The following is a 19544-nucleotide window of genomic DNA, read 5'->3' as shown; positions in this document are numbered from 1 at the left end:
TTTTCCTGAATGTGCATGTCAGTAGAACTTGAATTGAGGGAGCTGTTTCTTGCCACAGCCAGGAGCCTGTTAATAGGCTCCTTTCGAAGTGCAGTACAGCCTTTGCTAAATCTGCCGGCTGGGGCCTGGGTGGGCCTTTGCACAATCAAACTGCTTTTTTTCTTTTAATGCTATGTTATTTGAAGGAATATTTGAGCTAAAGTCGTGAACCATTCCATACGAACTATTGGAATATAATCTGAGAAGTATCAGTTACGGACAGAAATCGGGGACATTCAATAAAGGCTTACACAACGGAACAGTCAAACTATCTTGATAGACCAGAATTCTATTCACACCGTGTTCCAACATGGTGGACGAATGAAACCGAAAGACGCTTTAAAGGCGCTTTCAATTTACTCTAAATAACAGTCCAACATGAAACGTCGTTCGGATGTATCTGAGGCTGCAGCATCAAAGAAAACTCGAAAAGATAGCTCTGTAACACAGAAAAGCTTTGCAGTCCAACCTGTGGAAGCTTTTCGAGGAAGACTTCCTTTTTATCGACAACCAATCGAAGTGGGGCATTTCTCTTTAGACGATCATAGAAGGTTTCACGATGATAAGAGACAATTGAGGTATTTTAGTCCTCCGCGTGATATAAACTTCGACCTCAGGGCTGGGTATAAAGACTTTGTGAAACGGAACGAAGATGTAAAAGAAGGGTTGGAAAACTTGTTGCAGTGGGTACAATGTCACCACGAGAAGTTTGAAATCGTTCAAAGTCCCACGAGCGAGACTCCTCCAGAAGGTAAAACTCAACTCTCCAGGTGAGATTATTTATATTTTAAAAAACAAGTGTCTTCCTAGGAAATCTGCAAAGAAGATGTTTTTCTTTCCCGTCTGAACCTCCAAGTAGGCTAAGATTCCTACACAGCCTTGTGCTATTGTAAACCGAATAGGTATTCCCAGAGGTAACTTATTGTTTTCGCCATTTGTCCAAGAACTTTATGTGTAATGAAATTTGGAGATATGCGGAAATCGCACCACTCCAAGTAGATAGGTGCGACGGTTTTTTTTTTTTTTTTTGCAAGGGGGTCTACACTTTTTCCACAAGAGGATTTTATTTTCTTACTGGTGCCAAAAGAAAACTGACCTTTAGGATTCCTCAGGGGGGTGGGTGTAGATAAAAAGCGGAGTATTTAATGTCACCAAGAAGCCAAACGTTACTACTGACTTGGCTTTGGGTGTTAATTTACCAAATATTGTAATTACAAAGAATTTGTCAAAAGCAAATTGACCTAGCTTGCTTCATTAACCCTCAAATTATATGATAAATTATCATAGTGTAAGGCAATTTTTTTCTGATCACTGGATGATTTGTGAATCAAATTTCTTTTGGAACACAACAATTTTGCATTTTCAGACCTCAGACTTTCATTCAAGGAACTTGTTTTGGTCGTAATTCAAAATATATTTTTTCCAGTGAAAAGTTTGGTATCTAGGGCATCAGATAAAAACACATCTTCCTATTTTTTCAGCTTACACACAGATTTCATAACATGGAGGGGGCTCTTGACAAAGATAATGTGCACACCCTATGAAACAAGAGAATCTTGGCAAATGGCAGCTGTGCTACACAATGGAACAATCTACATTATGGAGATAGAAACTGAGGAAAACAAGGACAAGAGGGAGAATATGGAAGAAAGACATAAAGAGATGTGCTACTGGGGTCATAACTTTGAAAGCTATGTTACATCCCTGGTAGACAAAAGTCATCATAATAAAAATGAGGAAAAAGCCAAGGAAAGCCATGCTATTAATGATAGTGAGGAATTTGTCACTGTAATCAGGGCTAGGCTTAATAAACACTCATTGGTTTTTGGTGCTGAAGTGGACTGCTGCACCAAGGTATATTTTATTTTAGTGCAGGGTTTTTGTGAAAATGTTAGTACTAAATGCATGATCTGAACTCAGTGTGCTTTCTCAGTAAGCATGTTTGTAACACACCCTCCTGGAGGGGTTGGGGAGGCTTACTCTGCTGGAAAAAATTGAAACCCTCTAAAACATGAATTTCAGCATTCTGGGGCATATTTGAGTGATTCTGTTTAGCCAGACTTTTATGTTGAAATCAGTTCAAAAAAACTTAATTTCTGTCTTTGCTCACAATTCACCAAGTAGCTCAGGGACCAAATGGTCTGACAGCCAGCAGGTTTCCACTGCCTACTGGATTCTAATAACAACCTTGTCGATGATATCTTAGTTGTGTAACATACAACCAAGTAAAGAAATAGAGAAAGATGTTTTTTCTGTCTTTTTACAAGCATGGGACAAAGAAAAAAATCTGAGTACCCATGAGGAACCGAACCTCAGACTTTCAGATTCTGTAAAGAAATGATCTTTGCGAGTAAGCTCCAATTTGAAAAATTACAGAGAGGAAGCCTGAAAAAAAATTAAGGCTTTGACAGAAAGGGAATCTGTGCCTCCCAGATACCCGTTGGGTGCCATTACTAACTTAACTATGAAGCCACATGTTAGGAGGGAGGCAAATTTTAGTGGGTTCTTCATTCTTGCAAAGGAATCTGATCAACCCTTTACACCCTAACATAGCTATTCATATTCTCCATACTGCTCTCTACACATTTCCCAAGGTGCTGACAAGGAGAATTTGTTTAACAATCGAGAGCTTCTTTAGTTGGTGATCATTTCCTTTATTCCTCGGGGATGATATTGTAAGGAGAAATTAGCTACTAATCATTCTTAGAGGTTAAAGGGTTAATAATTACATCACAGCTTAAAATTTAAATTCCATGTTTTCTCGTAGGATAATGGAGAAGCCCCAGCAAATTATATTGAATTGAAAACCTCCTTGAAACCTCACAACCACCACCACCATTACACCTTCAAACGCTTCAAACTGCTGAAGTGGTGGGCACAGTCTTATTTGGCTGGTGTGCCAAAAATCATTTGCGGCTACAGGGATCACAGTGGCCATGTGAAAGAATTGCAAACATACAACACTCTGGCCATACCTAGACTTGCACGAGATGAGGAGGATCTCTGGGATTCTTCCATTTGTTTGAACTTTCTTGACAGATTTCTTGACTGGGTGAAGACAGTGGTTATAAAAAGTGGACCAAGGGTGATGTACATGTTCTCCTGGAGAGAGCCATTTGAAGAAGTGACAGTTACAGAGAAGTCTGATGAACTGCACTGTGTCCTCCCAGGCTGGTATTTGAAAACTTTCACAAATACTGCCTCTCCATAGCTACAGTTGAAATTTTCCCATTTTATTACAGAGCTTCTTTATTCTTCTTTTTAGATCATTATCATGTGCAGCATACATTTTGTAGTCGCTGATACACTGGATAGAGATTTATTTGTTGGATAGCATTATCTGCCCTTTATGCAACTGGGCCCTAAATTTCAAAACAGGGGGAGGGGAAGGGGCCTTATCAAAAACTTGAACTTCAAAACAGGGGAGGGGGGGCTTATGAGAAACCTGAATTTCAAAACAGGGGGAGAGGTAGACTTATTAAAAACCTGAATTTCTTAAAGGGAGATTGGGCTTTACAATAAAAGGGGGGGCATACAAGGTGTTTGTAGTTCACAAAGTAAAAAAAAGTTATCAATCACAAACAAAGGAGTGTACTCAGAACAAATGAAATTGTTTTTAACCATCCAGTTATTCTGTTTAGTTTTAAATAAGGTAACCATTATTTAAATATGAAAAAACTAGTCATTGTAACATAGTAAAGTTGAGTTAGATTATTTATATTCTTATCGTAGTTATATGGTATTGATCTTCTCAGTATTTTATATAAAGAATAGCTGTTAACATTGCCAATTTGTTCCATATCATTACCACAATAAAAGCTTTAGATGATAAATTTTATTCAGTGTTCATGTATATCCTCATATTTCTTTCCCAATTCTTTTCCTTCTTCTCTTTAGCCACCCTTTCCCTCCTACAAGTCTTTTTCATTGTTCCTCTGTTCTTTTCCTTCTCGGTGATTGATTTTCTCCTCTTCACAGAACTGAGATCATGTGGACCAAAGTGTGTCACTCTTGCTGGTTGACATCCCTTATTACCAAATCCTAATCGATCTCTCTTGAGAACTGTTTTCACTGGGTATTTTCTTCCAACACCAGCTGGGCCTAAACCTGTGATAAACAGAATTTTAAAAAAAATTGGGATCAATATCAGTATCTGGGCAACTGCCCACCTACCCCTCCCCTAACCCAACAACAGTCTATTGATAACAAGGTAGGGTTAATATTGGGTTAGGTGAGGGGTAGGTGGGAAGTTGCCTAGATACTGATATTGATCCAAAAATTGACTATAAGATTAAATCTTTTTGAGCTGTAACTATTGTTGCTTATCACTGATTTCTGTAGCATGAAGTGACTAGACCTGTGTCTATTTCTCGTGGACAGTTCTCCATGCTACAGCTCTTTTTATTGTCAGAGAGTAAAGAAAATCTTCATAATTTTAATCCTTTAATCCCTGAGAATGATTAGCTTCTAATTTCTCCTGACAAGATCACCCTGGAATCAAACATCAAGGGTCACAAGAACAAAGGAAATGATCACCAATCTTAAAATTTGTGTGCAGCAGTGAAGCTGCTACCATTGGCATGCAATAATATAAATTGTTCATCATTTTCCTTTAATAAGCAATTGTGACAAAATTTGAATTTCCGGTGGTGGTGTGCCAAATGGCAACTTTCAAAAACGTCTTGCTTGGAGCAATGCTGCTTGTCAAGTTGCCACGGTAACACAGGTATGTGTTCTAAGTTGTGTTTATGTTAGCATAACTTCCTTGATGAGTTTTGCCTTAAACAAATTTCCTGGCAGTTTAGAAGGGGAAATGACAGTACTTCCTGCCCTTAATTCAGTATGAAACTAGTACTGTGGATTTAAAGAAAACGTGAGAATTAAGTTTACCTCGATCTTCATTCCAGCCAGACTTTAGCATCAATTGATACCCTACATTGCCTTCTGGAATATAATAGAATGTTTTTTGAGGCTTGCGTTGTATATTGAACAAATGCACAGTTGAACCTTCATGTGTACCCTTCAGATCTGTAAACTCTTGCTCGCATACAGAGCACCAAAATTTGGTTTGTGCTGTGATAGCAGAATGCTCTTCATAAGAGGATTTTATGCGTTGGCATTTACGCTGACCACTGTAAGATCTGAGAAGTTCTGCTATGTCATGGTGTCCTGCAAGTTTTGCAAGGTCGAAAGCTGTTCTTCCTTGTGAGTCTTCATAAGATCTCCACAAAGCTCCGCTCTCGAGTAAATATTTGACAATGTGAATCTGCCCATTGTGAGATGCACACATCAATCCTGTCCATGAAAATTGGTCACATACATTTATGTCTACGCTATTATTGGAAAGCAGTTCTTGAACTCGTCTTAAATTTCCCTCTTGAGCATTTTTTAAGAAATCGTTTACTAGTCTGTGATCAGAAGTAGAACGAAATTTAGTAGGTATGGATCTGGAGTGACCACTATTCTTTTTGGATTTCAAATCCTTTTCAGTTGGTTTTGAGTTCGTTGATTTCGCCAATGACCCATTTCCCTTTTGACCTGAATTATTCTTTTCCGTTTTGTCATCCTCTGACGCTAAAACACTTCCTGCATCAGAATTGGATGAAGAAAGAACAACTTCATAAAACGTTCTCGCTTCCTTTCCAGACATCCTGCCATGTTCGTGAATTGTTTTTCCCTTCGAGTAGGATGTGAATTCTTCAGTTTCTTTCGCTGAAACAAACCTCTGTAAAATATATGGCGAATTAATCATCATTTACGCTAATTTATCTTCACTACAAGGGCGAAAAACAAAAGTTTTGTTACTATTCAAACAAGTAGCGTTTCCTTGTAAGCGTCCGCCATCTTATCTGACGTCACACGAACGTCAAATTACTGGTTCCCATGTCGCACTCAGGTCTCCAAACATCTTTGGGGTTTTGCGTGAGCAAGTTGATTGCATTCAAATGCTGTAACTTCGAACAAAGTTAGACAACTATAGGACATTTCTCCAAAGCTGAAAGATAGAGGAACAGTCATAAATACCGTAGATGGCCTTTGGAGTGAAAATGCGCCGAAATCCAACCGAATCATTTAATATTCCAGAAGATTGATTCGACCATTTCGATTGACTGTAGTAGAACGTCACTGTTTACGCCGTTCTTCGGCCGCGATTAGATCTTTCTTGGAGTGTATTCGAGGAAATATTCGCGCTTATAGTACGCCTAGATCATGGATAAATTTGTAATTGTTGGAGGATTTTTATGTTTTGCGGCCGATGTCTTCGCCATAGCGTCATTGGCAACTCCTGAGTGGGTAGTGATGGAGTTTGCGGGTAAGTCGCAATACATTAGATTAAAACCTGAATTTATTGTAAAGCGGTGATTATGGGGTTGGAGATCTATTTGCGGAGAGATTTCGTTAAATTTATGTACAAAGTTACAACGTTGATTTCCGAATTGATACCTTTGCGAAAAAAGGAAAATCTGCCTAGTAACCGTATATTGAGGAAAGAAACCTTTGCAAGTGGGTTGATATGTATTGTGAGCGTAGAGGAGTACAACAGGAAACGTGTCGACAGCGTGTGAAACTAGATATAGTGTGTGGAAAGAGAAATCAACGGACAAAACAATTTAGAAAATACGTAGCTGTAGTTTTTATGCTCAAGACCTGGAGATTCTTTTCTCGCAAATAATTGTATGTGACCATTTGAATCAAATTCACTTCAACTGTCATGTTTAATATGAAGCCATTCTTGGGAGTTTACCATTAAAATGCCAATAGGATTAAAATTGCCTTGTACAGACAAGGCTGGCATAATTTGATACTGAATTGTAGAAAATTAATGTTTGTGTTAATTTAATTAAATATTTGAAATTAAAACAATGCAGATTGAAGGGAAAAAAAAACTGAAGTTTGAATATGAGACATTGAGGACCAGTCATTTACACAAGGTCTTACCTAAACCATGGTTTTACGCAATCAGTGGGTCTCAAGCTTTCTCTCTAAGAGGCGTTTATTTAATTAAATAAATGTCCTTCTGCTATTAGCTTTCAGCCCACTTAACACTATTCAGTTATTTTAGATGAATAAATGTTCAGATAAAAGCTTCCGCTAAGTTTAGGATTGTGTAGGATGCAGTTTTGTGAAACAATGGCTAAACTTTCTTCAAATGACCAACCCTTACTATGTTCTTTTTTAGCAATAGACTTTCTGTTGGTTTACTGGCCTAATTACCCATGTGGGATGTTGGGAGAATACTAGAAAACTTTGTTATCACAAGCCAAAGGCGGTCGATATATACAAAGTTTTGGAGTGTTTTCCCAACTTTCCAAGTGGTTATTATACAAGCCAAATTGATTGAAAGAAAACGCGGCACATTTTAATATTGTATATGTTTACCTGTGCAATTATGGCGCTTATTAATATATATTAGCATTTTTCTTTATCACTTTTAACCCTTTAACTCCCAAGATCTTATTGTTAATTCTCCCCTCTAGCTGCTACACATTTCCTTGTAAATTAGTTATGAGAATTTGGTGTTAGATCGAGGTAACAACTTCTAACCAAGACATTTGCGTATTCTCATTGCCTGTTTGCTGGGTAGTGCATGGATATTGTAAGGGGGAAAGTTACTTGTTAATCACTTAATGGGAGGTAAAGGGTTAGGATCTTCCAACATAAAAATACTTTTGCAAACTCTTGTTTAAAAGAGTTAGTGTTTGCTTTGGTTCATCGCTGGGTTTAAAAAAAAACAAACAAACAACAGTATAGAATTGATTGTTCTATTTTCAGAATATGTTCTAACTCTTCAATCTTCTCTTTTGTTCCAATAAGGTTCTGTTAGACTGGGGTTGACTGTCATGTGTCAGAAATCAGAGGGGCAACCAGAGGTGTGTGTTACCCCTGATTTACCCCAAGAGTGGCTGGCTACTCTATTGTTTATGATTTTGGGTGTGGTAGCTCTGACACTCACTTGCTTTTTGCTACTGGTGTCTCCCTGGAAACCTTCCATTGTGGATGCAGCCAAGTGGATTGTTTTTCTTGGAAGTAAGTATTAAAGATTTGAAGATTACAACATGAATTTCTGAACATTGTAGGTGTATGCCAGAAGTTGAAGAATAATCTTTGATTTGACAAGTTAAGTTTCATTTTGCTTGTATGTATGCCAAAGTACAAATGACTGGAAGAGTTTTTTTTTTTAATTAGTTGATCTTTTTACCACTGTGAACATATTTTCTTCAAATGATTATAACAAACTTCTTCATTTGCTCTTGTTAATTTACCCTACTGCTACACATCATTCATAGTAAAAGGTACCAGTCTGTTATAGTTTATTTGCCACTTGTGCAGTAGAAATATTACAGACTGTCATGATGTGTATTTACCCTTTACACTCTAACATCAGTATGTAAGTTCTCCATACTGTTTGTTGTTTGATTCAAGGGGAATACTGTGGGGAGAAATTAGATGCTTAATGTTAGAAATTTCTTCATTAACATGTTCCTTTTCATTTTGTAGTGATAGTGTTCTGTCTGGCAGCCCTCACATTCCCAATGGGATTTCAAATGCCAGAGATTGGTGGAAAACCATACAAGTTACCGCAAGGAACACACGTTGGACCTTCATTTTTTCTTTATATATTTTGTATAGTTTTCACAATTGCTTCTGAACTTTTTATATTCAAAGTTTGTCCACTCTTGCTTAGGTAATGAAGAAAAAATATTACATTTTGGGTGAGAAAAATGCCAACAAATTGCTCAACAATACACAATGTTGGAGTAAGAGAGGCCATACAGTTAAAGAGATTAAGGGTAACTGCACATGGCCATCTGTTGTTATTCTGCACTTTTGCCTTTAAAAGTAATTTTTTTTTAAAATAAATTTACTTTAACAATTTAGATAAGACAGGCTTTCTTAATCCTTTAATTCCCAGAATCTGATTGTTAATTCTCCCCTCTAGCTGCTGCAATTTTCTTTGTAAATTATTTATATGAATTTGATGTAAGATCAAGATGACAATATCTACCTGCTAAGCTTGAGTATTCTCAGTATCTGTTTGCTGGATAATTTATGGACATTATCGAGAGAAGTTACTGGTACATGTTTATGACCTCTGGGAGTTAAAGGGTTCACTTATAAAACTCTTGAGTAGTGCTGATAAGTTTGAGTATTCTCGTTACCTGTTTGCTGGATAGTGTGTGGATATTATAGGGAGAAGTTACATGTGAATCACCTCTGGGAGTTAAAGTGTGAAAACTTTTCAGTAGTGCTGAAGTATAAGGCCATCTCAGGAAAATGTTGGTGTTGTTTCTGATGAATTTTCAAAACAAAAGTTGAACCTTATAGGGCAACACAGATAGTCACCCAGTATGTCTGAACATGCAAAAAACATTCTTCAATTTTATTTTTAGAGTATTATTTATTTAATTTTGCCAAATTCACTGTTGACTTACTTTTACTTAACAGCTGGAAAGTAATACAGTAGCAACAAGTAAATGAACCTCATGCTCTGTTTAGTGATAGTAAATGAAACAAAAGTTTCACTATTACTAGTTCAAGAACATATACATGTACATTGAACTCAACTATGAATGTAAAGTTTTCACAGCTGGTACTGTCTTGAGAGGTCAGCATACATAGTTCTAATTTTAGATTTTCAGGGAAACTCCTATTAAGGAATCAACCATGGAAACCTTGTTACACTAAACTGAGTTATAGTAAGAGTGAGAATGTTTCAGTTTGGTTTGGCATCAACCATACTTATCAACAGCTCAATGTGTTTGCTGGATGCAGCCTTGTTTAGACAAAATGGCCAGTGTGTCCTTTTTATTACATCCATCTTGAAATCATTGCAATTCCTTGCAATCTGATTGGCTCTCATCAGATTTATTCACAAATAGCACCATTTTTTGCTCTTAATGACATCTTTTCCTCAGCCAATGAGAAAGCTTCACTAAAACTCAAGAACCAAACACATTTCAATGCTTTTTCAAGGTACCACTCAAATTGCAGGAAAATGAAATACAACTTTAACAACATTTTACAAACCAATTCAGTACTGGATCAGTAGCATTTGTAAGGAGTAAAAAGTTCTATATTTTAGCCACTGAATTTTCCTATTTCAAATTGGATGTAATAAAGAAGTAATTGAACTTTGTATTGTGCAAGTTTGGTCTGAAATTGTACTTGTGATTTCAAATCAAACTTGTGCTGCTTGCTCGTTTGATATTGAATTTGCCCTCCACTCAGTTTAATTACCATTATATACAGGGTGTTTCCTTAATTTGAGGTTCCCTTTATACAAGTTTCATTGTGTTGTACATGCATGTGATCCTATGAAGGGAAGCTATTATTTACATTGAAAAGTATTTATCTTATGCATGGGCTTTTGAATCTAGGTATTGTAACTTTGTAAATAGTGTTACTAATTTTAATGAGATAGGTTGATTTGTAACATTATTGTGTCACATGCGAAACATTTTCTTACTTTTACAACACTTCAGTTCAAACTTCAGATGAAGTGCATCTGCAATGTGATATAACCTTGCAGGGAAGGGTTGTTGTCAGTTTAATTCTTCTACCTAAGAATTGAAAGATTTCTGATAAAGTGAAATTGTATTAATGTCACCCATGCAGTTAATGTCATCCATTAATGGAAAAAAGTCAGTTTTCCTTTCTAGCCACATTTAAGCCAACCAAGAGGATATTGAAAATTGGTAGGCGATTAGGTATATCAGCTTGTCCAAGTTATCTCTGTGTATATTTTTTCTTTATTTATAGGGATGCTTTTAACTGCAGATTTCAATTAAATTGTATTTTTAATAGAAAGTTGTGTTGCATTGTATACCTGGTTATACTTTCAATGAAAGGAAATGAAACACAGGCTAGTAAAAGCAAATATGGTAAAAATATTAGAACTGGTGGTAAACCAGAAATCTTGAGATGAGTTTAAAATAAAGCTGTCACCAATCTCCCATACCTGTGTCCAAATGTGTGCTTTTTCCTGCTCTCAAAGAAACTTATTTTCTGCTATTAAATCTGCAGTTGGTTTTTAACATATGGATAAGGCCAAACATCCTGTTAACCTATCTTAAACACATAATTTACAATTGTCTTAACACTCAAGATCTGATTGTCAATTCTCCTTTCTAGCTGCAATACATTTCCTGGTAAACTAGTAATGTGAATTTGGTGTGAGATCACGATAACAACTACCTGGCAAGTTTGAGTATTCTCATTACTTGTTTGCTGGATAATGTATGGATAATATGATGAGAAGTTGCAAGTCAATCACCTCAGGGAGTTAAGGGTTAAAACTACAAGTTTGCCCTCATTACCAGTGCTTGGGCACAAGTATTTATTTCATGATGTGGGAAAGTATGAGCCTTGAATAACATGAATCAGCAAGAGGTCTGCAAGGTGTCTAACACTGACTTGACTCAAATCTTTCCAGGAATGAAGAAAGGAGTATCTTAAGCAGTCACTTCATTTCAAAGGCTGCTTTCCTTTGTACCATTTTGCAGCCAATTACAGGGGTTTCAATAATAATTTGCACAGGTAGTTGCTGATGGTGATGGGGTGGGAGCCTGTAAAATTAACTGACTGGTATGGCAGAACAATCTAAAAAATTTAACTCAAAACAGACAGCAGTAGGGGGCTTTATATTGCCATAAAAACTGTGGTAAATCATCGGTAACCCCTCCACCTATCACCGATATAAGCTGAAAGCACTCTCAATCAAATTTCCATCCTTACTTTTCCACTGTATCTAAATCCCAATTTACTGTCATCAGCTACTTTTCAAAATGGATTCTTTTCCCTATCACAAGTACTGATTAGCTGCTACCGTTTTTTCGCTGCTAATTTTCAAGTGCTTTGATCACCTGTTCAGGAATGTTTTGCTGGTATCACACGTAGAGAGTTATTAAGCAGAATTTAAAGTTTAAGCAATTGACCTGCAAAGCTGCTCTCCAACACCGTCTTTAATTAACCAAATGTCTCACCTAACACTGGAAAACATTTAATAACAACAAATAAACTTACTTAAGAATAAAATCTCCTGAGAGGTGCTCTGATTGTTCAAAACTGTAGCCTGAGTAGGGTTTTGTTTTGAAAACCTAACCAAGGTGAAGGGTCACATTTATAACATCAAACACAAACAAGCTGTTTATTTACATTTTATTTCACTTCATGATGTAACAAAATTTCTACTTCAACTCCTTGACAGCCAAACCTGTAATTAAAAAGAGACATGGTCAATTACAGAAGAAAATCAACCACACAAAACATACAGGACCCACTTGCCCAGAAAGCAGAGAAAAGATGGCTGACTGATAATTAACCTTTTAAATCCCACGAGTGACCAAGATAGAATTTCTCCTTGTAATATCAATACAATATAAACCAAATAAGTGATAAGAATAGAGAAAAGTATCAATTTGGGGATAATTAGTAGATCGAATACTAAATTCTCTGTACTAACATAATAAGAATTGTATGGTAGACAGTAAGGAGAATTACAAATCTGATCTGCGAGTTAAAGGGTTCATAAGTGCAGTAAAAGATTATGTTGTAAAAAGCATCTAATCAGTGTACAACTGTCAAAAGATCAATATCTGTAAACTTAATCACTGCAATCTAGTGAATGCAAAATCTCTCCTCTAATAGAAAGTTGTAGATTTGGTTAGAAGGAGACCTCCTGAAATGACACACATGAACAGGGAAGACCTACCTGGAGGAAGTGACTGCTTCAGTTTATCAGCCTTCTCTTTGTCCTGGATAACAAGGGTGTAGAGATAGCGGCTGCATCGCACCTTAAACTTAACTGTATCCTTAATCTTCTTTATCTTTACAGCTGTAAAAAGTGATAGCATTACAATTTATCTTCTCGAAAAAATGGCATTACATCTTTGTTAAGAGGAGGTTACTTTGTATATTAACAAGGTTTGGGAAGGCAGTTTCAGACTTGCACAGACAGCATTGAAAAACCAAGGTTGCAATTTAATTAAGCATTTAACAAAATCCTTTGAAATTCATTTTGAAATACTTTAGGAAAATGTAAAAATATTTCAACATTGCAAAAGACCACAACATTAAAAACATACATACTTACATGTTATCATATAAACTGAAAATATAAAAATCTTCCAATTTGCATGCAGTAACTGTAATATTTAAGGGAAAATTTTTAAAAAGATATGATTTTCCTCTGATCTTCAGGTATTAGTCTGTCCATATGATGAAGTAATTTGATTTAGTCAGTTGAATTGAAAACATAAATTGACTACTGCAAAGAGTTTCAAAGCCAATGTTTCAAGCATTAGCCCTTCCTTTTGCTCTGACAGCAGGGCTAACGCTTGAAACGTCAGTTTTGAAACTCTATACAATGGCCAATTTACACAATCAACTCGGTTGATAATATCAAACTAACTCATTATATCAATAACCTCTTTTAAGAGACCTCGTTATACTCTCCCACTGACGCTGCACCACAGTTTCTTAAGAAACTTACCCCCTTTATTAATTTGACCGATATGATGGTTATATCTTGCTCAATATGCATTTCTCTTTTAATAGTATACATGGAAAATTTCCGCATGCTAATTGGCAAAGAGAACGTCAATCGATCTCTAATGATTTCGAGTGCAGTTTTCAGTACAAATACAAATCATATTTGTACAAGCACTTACATTCCTACGACGAAGGATGATTCGAATACATTATGGTGCAAAGAAATATTGAAAGGAACGATTGATTACTCACATTTGGCGTCCTTTCTCCGTGCCGTAAGGAGAAAATCCTTAATTTCATGGATCTGTTTAGGCTGCAAAAAGAAATAAGAAAAAAAAAAGGGATCACCGAGACGTTACTAAGCTGCCAAAGCTACCGGTTCGGGCTTCATACATGGAGTATGCTTGATAACTTAACTTAAGAGTTAAAGCTTGAGTAGAATTTTGGAACTTACCATTGTGAAATGGACGTGACAGAAAGATGCCTACAACACAACAAGATAAAAGTTCTCGTTACCAATTTAACCGAGAATAAAAACCAAAATTTTTCAATTATGAAAGATGTAATGAGAAAATGCACGGTAAGATATGATTTATTTAAGAAATATTGGTATGATGTCTAAGATATAACAGGATTTCTTTCCCTCATTTCACTACCTTTCAAGCCAAGTCAAGATGGATTCCCAGAGATCGGATTTGGTACGTGCGCCTGCTTTTCAATCGTGCAGCGGATGCTACATGAATCAAAATGGCGGAAAAGGGTGCAAGTACGTGGTAGTAACTTTTCAAGGTTTTATTTGATTTTGATTGAAGTGGATGCATAATTTCTCTTTTTTATTGTAACTTACTCAGATCTGGTTAGAAGGAGACCTCCTCAAAAAGAGCAAAAACGTCGAAATGACATATACGTAAACAGGAAAACCGACTTTGCTGGACAACTAGAGCGATGTCAAAAGATCCTTGATTCAAGGTTTGCTGTAAATAGGCTTGATTAGACCACTTTTCGAATACTTTGATTCAATTTTGTTTTCACAAGTATAAAAATTTGAAAATAATTTAAAATCAGGCTGTGTCAGAGGCCTCCAAGGAATTGAGGAAAAAATGAAAAGTTTACTTAATTAAATTATTAACATAAATATCAGCTGTAAAAAACTTAAATCTAAGATATAGAAATGCCTGTAGTTTTTTGTATTGCCGTTTTTAAAACTCTAAGTTATTCTTGCTTCGTGAAGATTTTTACGTTACTGCAAGTTCGCAAGGTTCCCTTTGCGTTGAAATTTCAGATTCTAACTGTTCTTTTCTATTTGAATTCCAAAGATTGCGCGACATATGCATCTCTTTCGTGCTTTTTATTCGCTGGATTTCCATTTCTCCAGAACCACTCCGGTCAAAAAATTAAACATGTTTCAAGTTTTACATTTCTCCTTGCATACAAATTAATTCTACTCACATTAAATATGATTAAAGTATAATGCAATGGAACTACACATTATAAACCCAATAAACATTCCTCTACTTGCAAGTTTATCTGTATGTTTATCTGCTGCATGTGTAACATAAACATAAAAGGTTATACATGGATTACTGGCAGAGTTTTAGGATCAAGATCTCACACCAGGATACATACACCAGAAATCATTCAATTTGGAGGCACCAGACAAATTTAATGTGTACAATAAAGATATTTAAGGTGTTTTGGGTTAGTCTTACAGAAAGTGTAATTATTGATACACCTAAGCTTATTTTCATTTCACTGCTGTAATTTTTTTGTTAACAATGAGTGCTTTACAGTGCTATATGCTCTAAGCAATGACTATTTTTTAAAATATATAATGCCAGTCTTGGTCAGTGCATGGGTCCCTGTTTTAAGAGTAACTTGTGTTTTAAATTTGACTGACCAGAAACGATATGTGACCAAGCTAAATAAATTTGGCTGGTCACTATGTCTGGAGACTCTCCAGAAATGATTTCAAGCCCTGATATACACAAAGCCATACAACTACTTGTCTAAAATTTTCAAACAAACCTCTCTATTTCAGTTCTGTTTTGTTTTGTTATTTAGTGAGCAAGAGGTGACTATTCATGGCTTGGGTTCTGCTATCAATCGTGCAATAAATCTAGCTCTCCAGCTTGAACAAAGAGGACAAGGAACTGTTGAGGTGACTTGAAAGAACAGTTTCTTCAAATTGTTGATAGGTAGCCTCCTAGAAAGGGAACATTTTTTAACACAGGGGGAATGACACCTATGAAAGGGCAAGAATAAAACACAGGTTACAGGTCACAGATGATGGATTGCAGGTCATGAGGCACAGGTGAGGGGTCAAGGGTCATGGCTCATCATTACCTGTCAAGAGAGAATTGCAGAAGCAGTTGCCTTTAAGTCTTCTGTGTTACAACAATGGAATAGGTGACAGTGACCATTGACATTTGACTGGTGATGCAGGACCTGTGTTTAAGACTTGAAAAAAGGATCTAGCCTGCATGGCTAGCAACCCGGGGTGTAAGAGGGGGGGGGGGGTAAAGTTAGATTCATACACATGGAACAAAGAGAGCATATTCAATTGGTATGATTCCTGCTTTTTTTCTTAAGTAAGGTCTTCTTTCCTCCCAAGGAGGGTAGGCTTGTCTCATAGTTATCAAGGGTTATAGACATTCATTCAAGTGCTTGACAGTTAACTTACACATAGCAATTTTTTCTTTTTCAGTTATCAACAACAACTTCCAGTGTCAAACTAGTGGATGACTTTGAGCCTGAAGATGATGTAAGTATATGAAAAATAAGATTTATCATTCCTAAGTACTCAAAATTGGTTGTGATCAAGTCAAAAATATCCTATCTGATTTTCCTCATTTGTATAACATGGCAACATCAAAATCCCAATGAGGTCATAAGTCATTGTGAAAATCCCTCCATCATGCCACTTTTGTCACCACTGGAAATTGTTTTCCTTTGTTACTTTTTCTTTCTCTTTAAAGACTTACGGAGTTTTTGCTGAGTGCCATTGTCATAAATTCAAATCTGGTAATACTTCACCCACAAATGTTACAGATTGCAGTTCAGTAATGTTGAAACATGTCTTTTTCAAATACACATTGAAAGTAGTCATTTTTTTTAACATTTTGTTGTTGATTTCCAGGACCAGGAAGGATATTCTAAAGTACGAACCAACTCAGCAGTGCACATAAGAGTTTACAAGAAACCTATTTCCAAGGTTGATTCAGAAAGAACTTGTCCAACTTGAATCCCTACTTTTGGTAACCAAGAGGTCACTCTTTTTCACCAATGGGTCCTTTTCCCACCAAATTACTGTTGAGAAAAAGCCTGACAGATTGAAAGTTTTATTTATTGTTCAACACCTTTGAACAAGTGTTCAGAAAGATTGAGTACTAGTTCCTGATCTGTGCCATTTCAAAGATGCATTCAAAGCAAACAGTAGATATGATAGTATGGTTCATGTCTGTAAACCAAAAAAATTGTTATTGATAGCTAATGGGAATGGCAGCACCTATTTGCAATTGTTAAATCCTGTGGCTCCAATATTTTTTGCCCTCTGGAGGTTGATATGAGAGACAACTACAGGTTCAAAGACAAAGTAGTCCAAGACTTATTGACGTTTTATCTCCAACATCTGAATGGTGTGTAAATCAGACAGATTGGATCCACCAATGTTCCCATCATTTGCATTAAATCCTTCCAGTGGTATTTGGATACCTTTTAGTCCCCATTTTTTCAACAAATCTTCAATGGAATGACTGGAACTACAAATTAATAGACAAATTAAAGTATGAATTTTAAAGTAAAAAGGTGACATTAATCTGATATCCAAAGTTATGAAAAAATGGTATTTAATTAAGACATCTTTTAGCAGAGACACATTGAAGTAGTTTTAATTAGCTTTTTTTGGTTGAAAGACAATAAACATTTCTTAGTTCATGGTATTCTGAGTTTCACAGTAATTTTAACCCTTTTAACTCCCAAGAGTGATCAAGACAGAATTTCTCTTTACAATATCACTACTATATCAAGCAGACAAGTGATGAGATTAAAAAAATATACTAACTAGGGAATTATTAGTTGATCCAATACCAAATTCTCAAAACTAACACCACAAGAACTATATGGCAGACAGTAAGGAGAATTACTAATGGGATCTTGGAAGTTAAAGGGTCAAGAAGACATGTGATGAGAATAAAGAGAAATATCAGTTGGCCAATTGTTAGTTGATTCAATACTGCATTCTCTGAACTAACATTCATGAGAACTGTATGGCAGACAGTAAGGAGAATTACTTATGAGATCAGGGAGTGAAAGGGTTAAACAATGTTGTAAATAGCATACTGTATGAAAGAATTCACCTTCTCTCTTGATATGTTGACCAAAACTTGGCCTGATAATTTTTCACCATTAGAAAGGAGACAGTTGCCAAAATGTCATCAAAATCTGTACCACAAAATTACAGAAAACAAAGATTACATAACTGTAGTCAGAGAGCAACTCAGAGTTTTGATTCAGTGGTGGGGAAAGTAATGGTGCCAAGTTACCTTTTGTGTCATAGAAACAGTCTGAACCAAGAATTATATCAGCCTTGGGAAGTTTTAAAAGGTTTGGTGTAAACTGTCCCCAGGTAATGCCAACAACTTGTATTACCGTCTGACCATTAGCATGGCAGCTCTGTCTACAGTTTTCTAAGCATCGAGGATACTCTTCCTTGTCTGTCAGAGTAACATTTGCACCACACAATGAGGCAACTAAACCAGGTAAGGCTGTTCCTGCACCAATCTGTTGATCAAGTAAAGAAAAGGTAATCACTAACAGTGGATGCAGACTTGTCCAGCTTCCAAAACAGTCATTTTTCAGAAGAGTATGATTTTCTCATAAAGGACATGCCTACAGGGCAAGTAGCATGTAGCTCTGCTTGCCTTAAATACGCTCCACAGAAATTGCACATGTTCTACATTTTACATGTGTCTGGACTAATTTAACCCTCTTATGCCTATATACTCATTAATTCTTTTTACTGTTGATCAGAATTCTGATGATGTTGGTTTGGAAAATTTGGTATTGTAAGATCAACTGATAATATCTGAATTAATATTTTTTTTATTTAAAACCTTTTACCCTTTTTCCAATATTGTAAGGAGAAATTCTGTCTCAGTCACTTCTGGGAGTTAAAGGGTTATGTCATACTTTTTTTGAGGTCTTTGCATAGCTTAAGTTTTAATAAAGGGACAGTAATCTTCCATTATTTCACTTTCACATCCAGTCTGGAGTATTATCAAAATTCTCATTCTAATACTGTCCTGTGAGCTTTGTTTGTGTTCAGAAATTCGATACTGATCTTCAGGACCATACTTGAATTTCTGAAGTTGCACTGAAAATTGACATATAACTTCATTATAACTCACTATTGTGTTGCTCTTGCCAACATCAACAAATTATCTTATCAAAAATTTTTTATCAAGTATAGATCCTTACTGACCATGAATATGTAACCCTTTCACCTCTGAGATCTTGTTAGTAATTCTCCCTTACCCTGTCCGCTGTACAATTCTTATGATGTTAGTTCAGTGAATTTGGTAGTTAAAATTTACCTCCACAACGTGTTTTCCTTCTACTTGATCTCTATTATACCAAATATATTGTGCAAGAACTGGAGCTGCTGGCCACGTAAACATTCCATACTGAGGGTCCACAATCTAAATGTGTTGAAAGGAATTTCATCTAAATTAGGCTGACATCGACTACAGCTTTGTTGGAAAAGCATAAACTATATAATAAAAATATAAACAAGAACTTCACTGATCTTTACCTCAGGTATCCGCACTTCTATTTTATCGCTATTGAATTCGTCTTTAAATGAAAAAACCCGCTCAACTTGCATTAAGAAAGATGATGAAAAATGTCCACCGAAGAGGAAAAAATCAACTAGGCGTTCTCAGGAGGTATTCAAGACGACTGGATACGAGTGTAGTTTACTGATTACCAGTGTTACGCATAATTCAAATCCAATATGG

At 36.1% G+C, this 19544-nt stretch overlaps 5 protein-coding genes across 5 annotated transcripts; 3 read left to right on the top strand and 2 right to left on the bottom strand.

The window, feature by feature from the left end:
* The first annotated feature begins 349 nt into the window (after positions 1-349).
* On the top strand, positions 350-3265 carry LOC131782863 (decapping and exoribonuclease protein). Its single transcript, XM_059099604.2, has 3 exons — positions 350-809; positions 1521-1893; positions 2807-3265. The coding sequence occupies exons 1-3, from the start codon at positions 418-420 to the stop codon at positions 3248-3250; spliced, it is 1209 nt and encodes a 402-aa protein (XP_058955587.2). The 5' UTR covers positions 350-417; the 3' UTR covers positions 3251-3265.
* Positions 3252-5883, bottom strand: LOC131782871 (G patch domain and ankyrin repeat-containing protein 1 homolog). Its single transcript, XM_059099616.2, has 2 exons — positions 4930-5883; positions 3252-4146 (listed from the first exon to the last, which is right to left on the bottom strand). The coding sequence occupies exons 1-2, from the start codon at positions 5792-5794 to the stop codon at positions 3875-3877; spliced, it is 1137 nt and encodes a 378-aa protein (XP_058955599.2). The 5' UTR covers positions 5795-5883; the 3' UTR covers positions 3252-3874.
* A 63-nt stretch (positions 5884-5946) lies between these two features.
* Positions 5947-10989, top strand: LOC131782882 (uncharacterized protein C16orf52 homolog A). Its single transcript, XM_059099626.2, has 3 exons — positions 5947-6352; positions 7855-8067; positions 8539-10989. The coding sequence occupies exons 1-3, from the start codon at positions 6250-6252 to the stop codon at positions 8727-8729; spliced, it is 507 nt and encodes a 168-aa protein (XP_058955609.1). The 5' UTR covers positions 5947-6249; the 3' UTR covers positions 8730-10989.
* Positions 10990-14164: 3175 nt separating this feature from the next.
* LOC131782678 (ribonuclease P protein subunit p20-like) lies at positions 14165-17288 on the top strand. Its single transcript, XM_059099423.2, has 5 exons — positions 14165-14296; positions 14382-14499; positions 15592-15688; positions 16235-16291; positions 16667-17288. The coding sequence occupies exons 1-5, from the start codon at positions 14278-14280 to the stop codon at positions 16769-16771; spliced, it is 396 nt and encodes a 131-aa protein (XP_058955406.1). The 5' UTR covers positions 14165-14277; the 3' UTR covers positions 16772-17288.
* LOC131782667 (histone-arginine methyltransferase METTL23-like) lies at positions 17086-19450 on the bottom strand. The gene is made up of 5 exons (XM_059099412.2): positions 19340-19450; positions 19122-19226; positions 18072-18309; positions 17886-17970; positions 17086-17288 (listed from the first exon to the last, which is right to left on the bottom strand). Exons 1-5 carry the CDS (start codon positions 19409-19411, stop codon positions 17135-17137), a joined length of 654 nt encoding a protein of 217 aa, XP_058955395.2. The 5' UTR covers positions 19412-19450; the 3' UTR covers positions 17086-17134.
* Between the last annotated feature and the right edge of the window lie 94 nt (positions 19451-19544).

Source organism: Pocillopora verrucosa, chromosome 8 (assembly GCF_036669915.1).
Source record: "Pocillopora verrucosa isolate sample1 chromosome 8, ASM3666991v2, whole genome shotgun sequence".
In the NCBI taxonomy this organism is placed as follows: domain Eukaryota; kingdom Metazoa; phylum Cnidaria; class Anthozoa; order Scleractinia; family Pocilloporidae; genus Pocillopora; species Pocillopora verrucosa.
This window is presented reverse-complemented; position numbering and strand designations above follow the sequence as displayed.

Bases quoted from the DNA above. Each gene is read 5' to 3' on its own strand.
- LOC131782863 (XM_059099604.2), top strand. From the start codon at position 418: ATGAAACGTCGTTCGGATGTATCTGAGGCTGCAGCATCAAAGAAAACT. The intron at 810-1,520 runs GTGAGATTATTT...CTATTTTTTCAG, and splicing joins GGTAAAACTCAACTCTCCAG to CTTACACACAGATTTCATAA. The intron at 1,894-2,806 runs GTATATTTTATT...GTTTTCTCGTAG, and splicing joins AAGTGGACTGCTGCACCAAG to GATAATGGAGAAGCCCCAGC.
- LOC131782871 (XM_059099616.2), bottom strand. From the start codon at position 5,794: ATGATGATTAATTCGCCATATATTTTACAGAGGTTTGTTTCAGCGAAA. The intron at 4,147-4,929 runs GTAAACTTAATT...TGTTTATCACAG, and splicing joins TGGCTGGAATGAAGATCGAG to GTTTAGGCCCAGCTGGTGTT.
- LOC131782882 (XM_059099626.2), top strand. From the start codon at position 6,250: ATGGATAAATTTGTAATTGTTGGAGGATTTTTATGTTTTGCGGCCGAT. The intron at 6,353-7,854 runs GTAAGTCGCAAT...TGTTCCAATAAG, and splicing joins GGTAGTGATGGAGTTTGCGG to GTTCTGTTAGACTGGGGTTG. The intron at 8,068-8,538 runs GTAAGTATTAAA...TTCATTTTGTAG, and splicing joins GTGGATTGTTTTTCTTGGAA to TGATAGTGTTCTGTCTGGCA.
- LOC131782678 (XM_059099423.2), top strand. The intron at 15,689-16,234 runs GTGACTTGAAAG...TTTCTTTTTCAG, and splicing joins GAGGACAAGGAACTGTTGAG to TTATCAACAACAACTTCCAG. The intron at 16,292-16,666 runs GTAAGTATATGA...GTTGATTTCCAG, and splicing joins ACTTTGAGCCTGAAGATGAT to GACCAGGAAGGATATTCTAA.
- LOC131782667 (XM_059099412.2), bottom strand. From the start codon at position 19,411: ATGCAAGTTGAGCGGGTTTTTTCATTTAAAGACGAATTCAATAGCGAT. The intron at 18,310-19,121 runs GTAAATTTTAAC...CTTGATCAACAG, and splicing joins AAGGAAAACACGTTGTGGAG to ATTGGTGCAGGAACAGCCTT. The intron at 17,289-17,885 runs GTGAATTCTTTC...ATTAATTTGTAG, and splicing joins TCAACATATCAAGAGAGAAG to TTCCAGTCATTCCATTGAAG.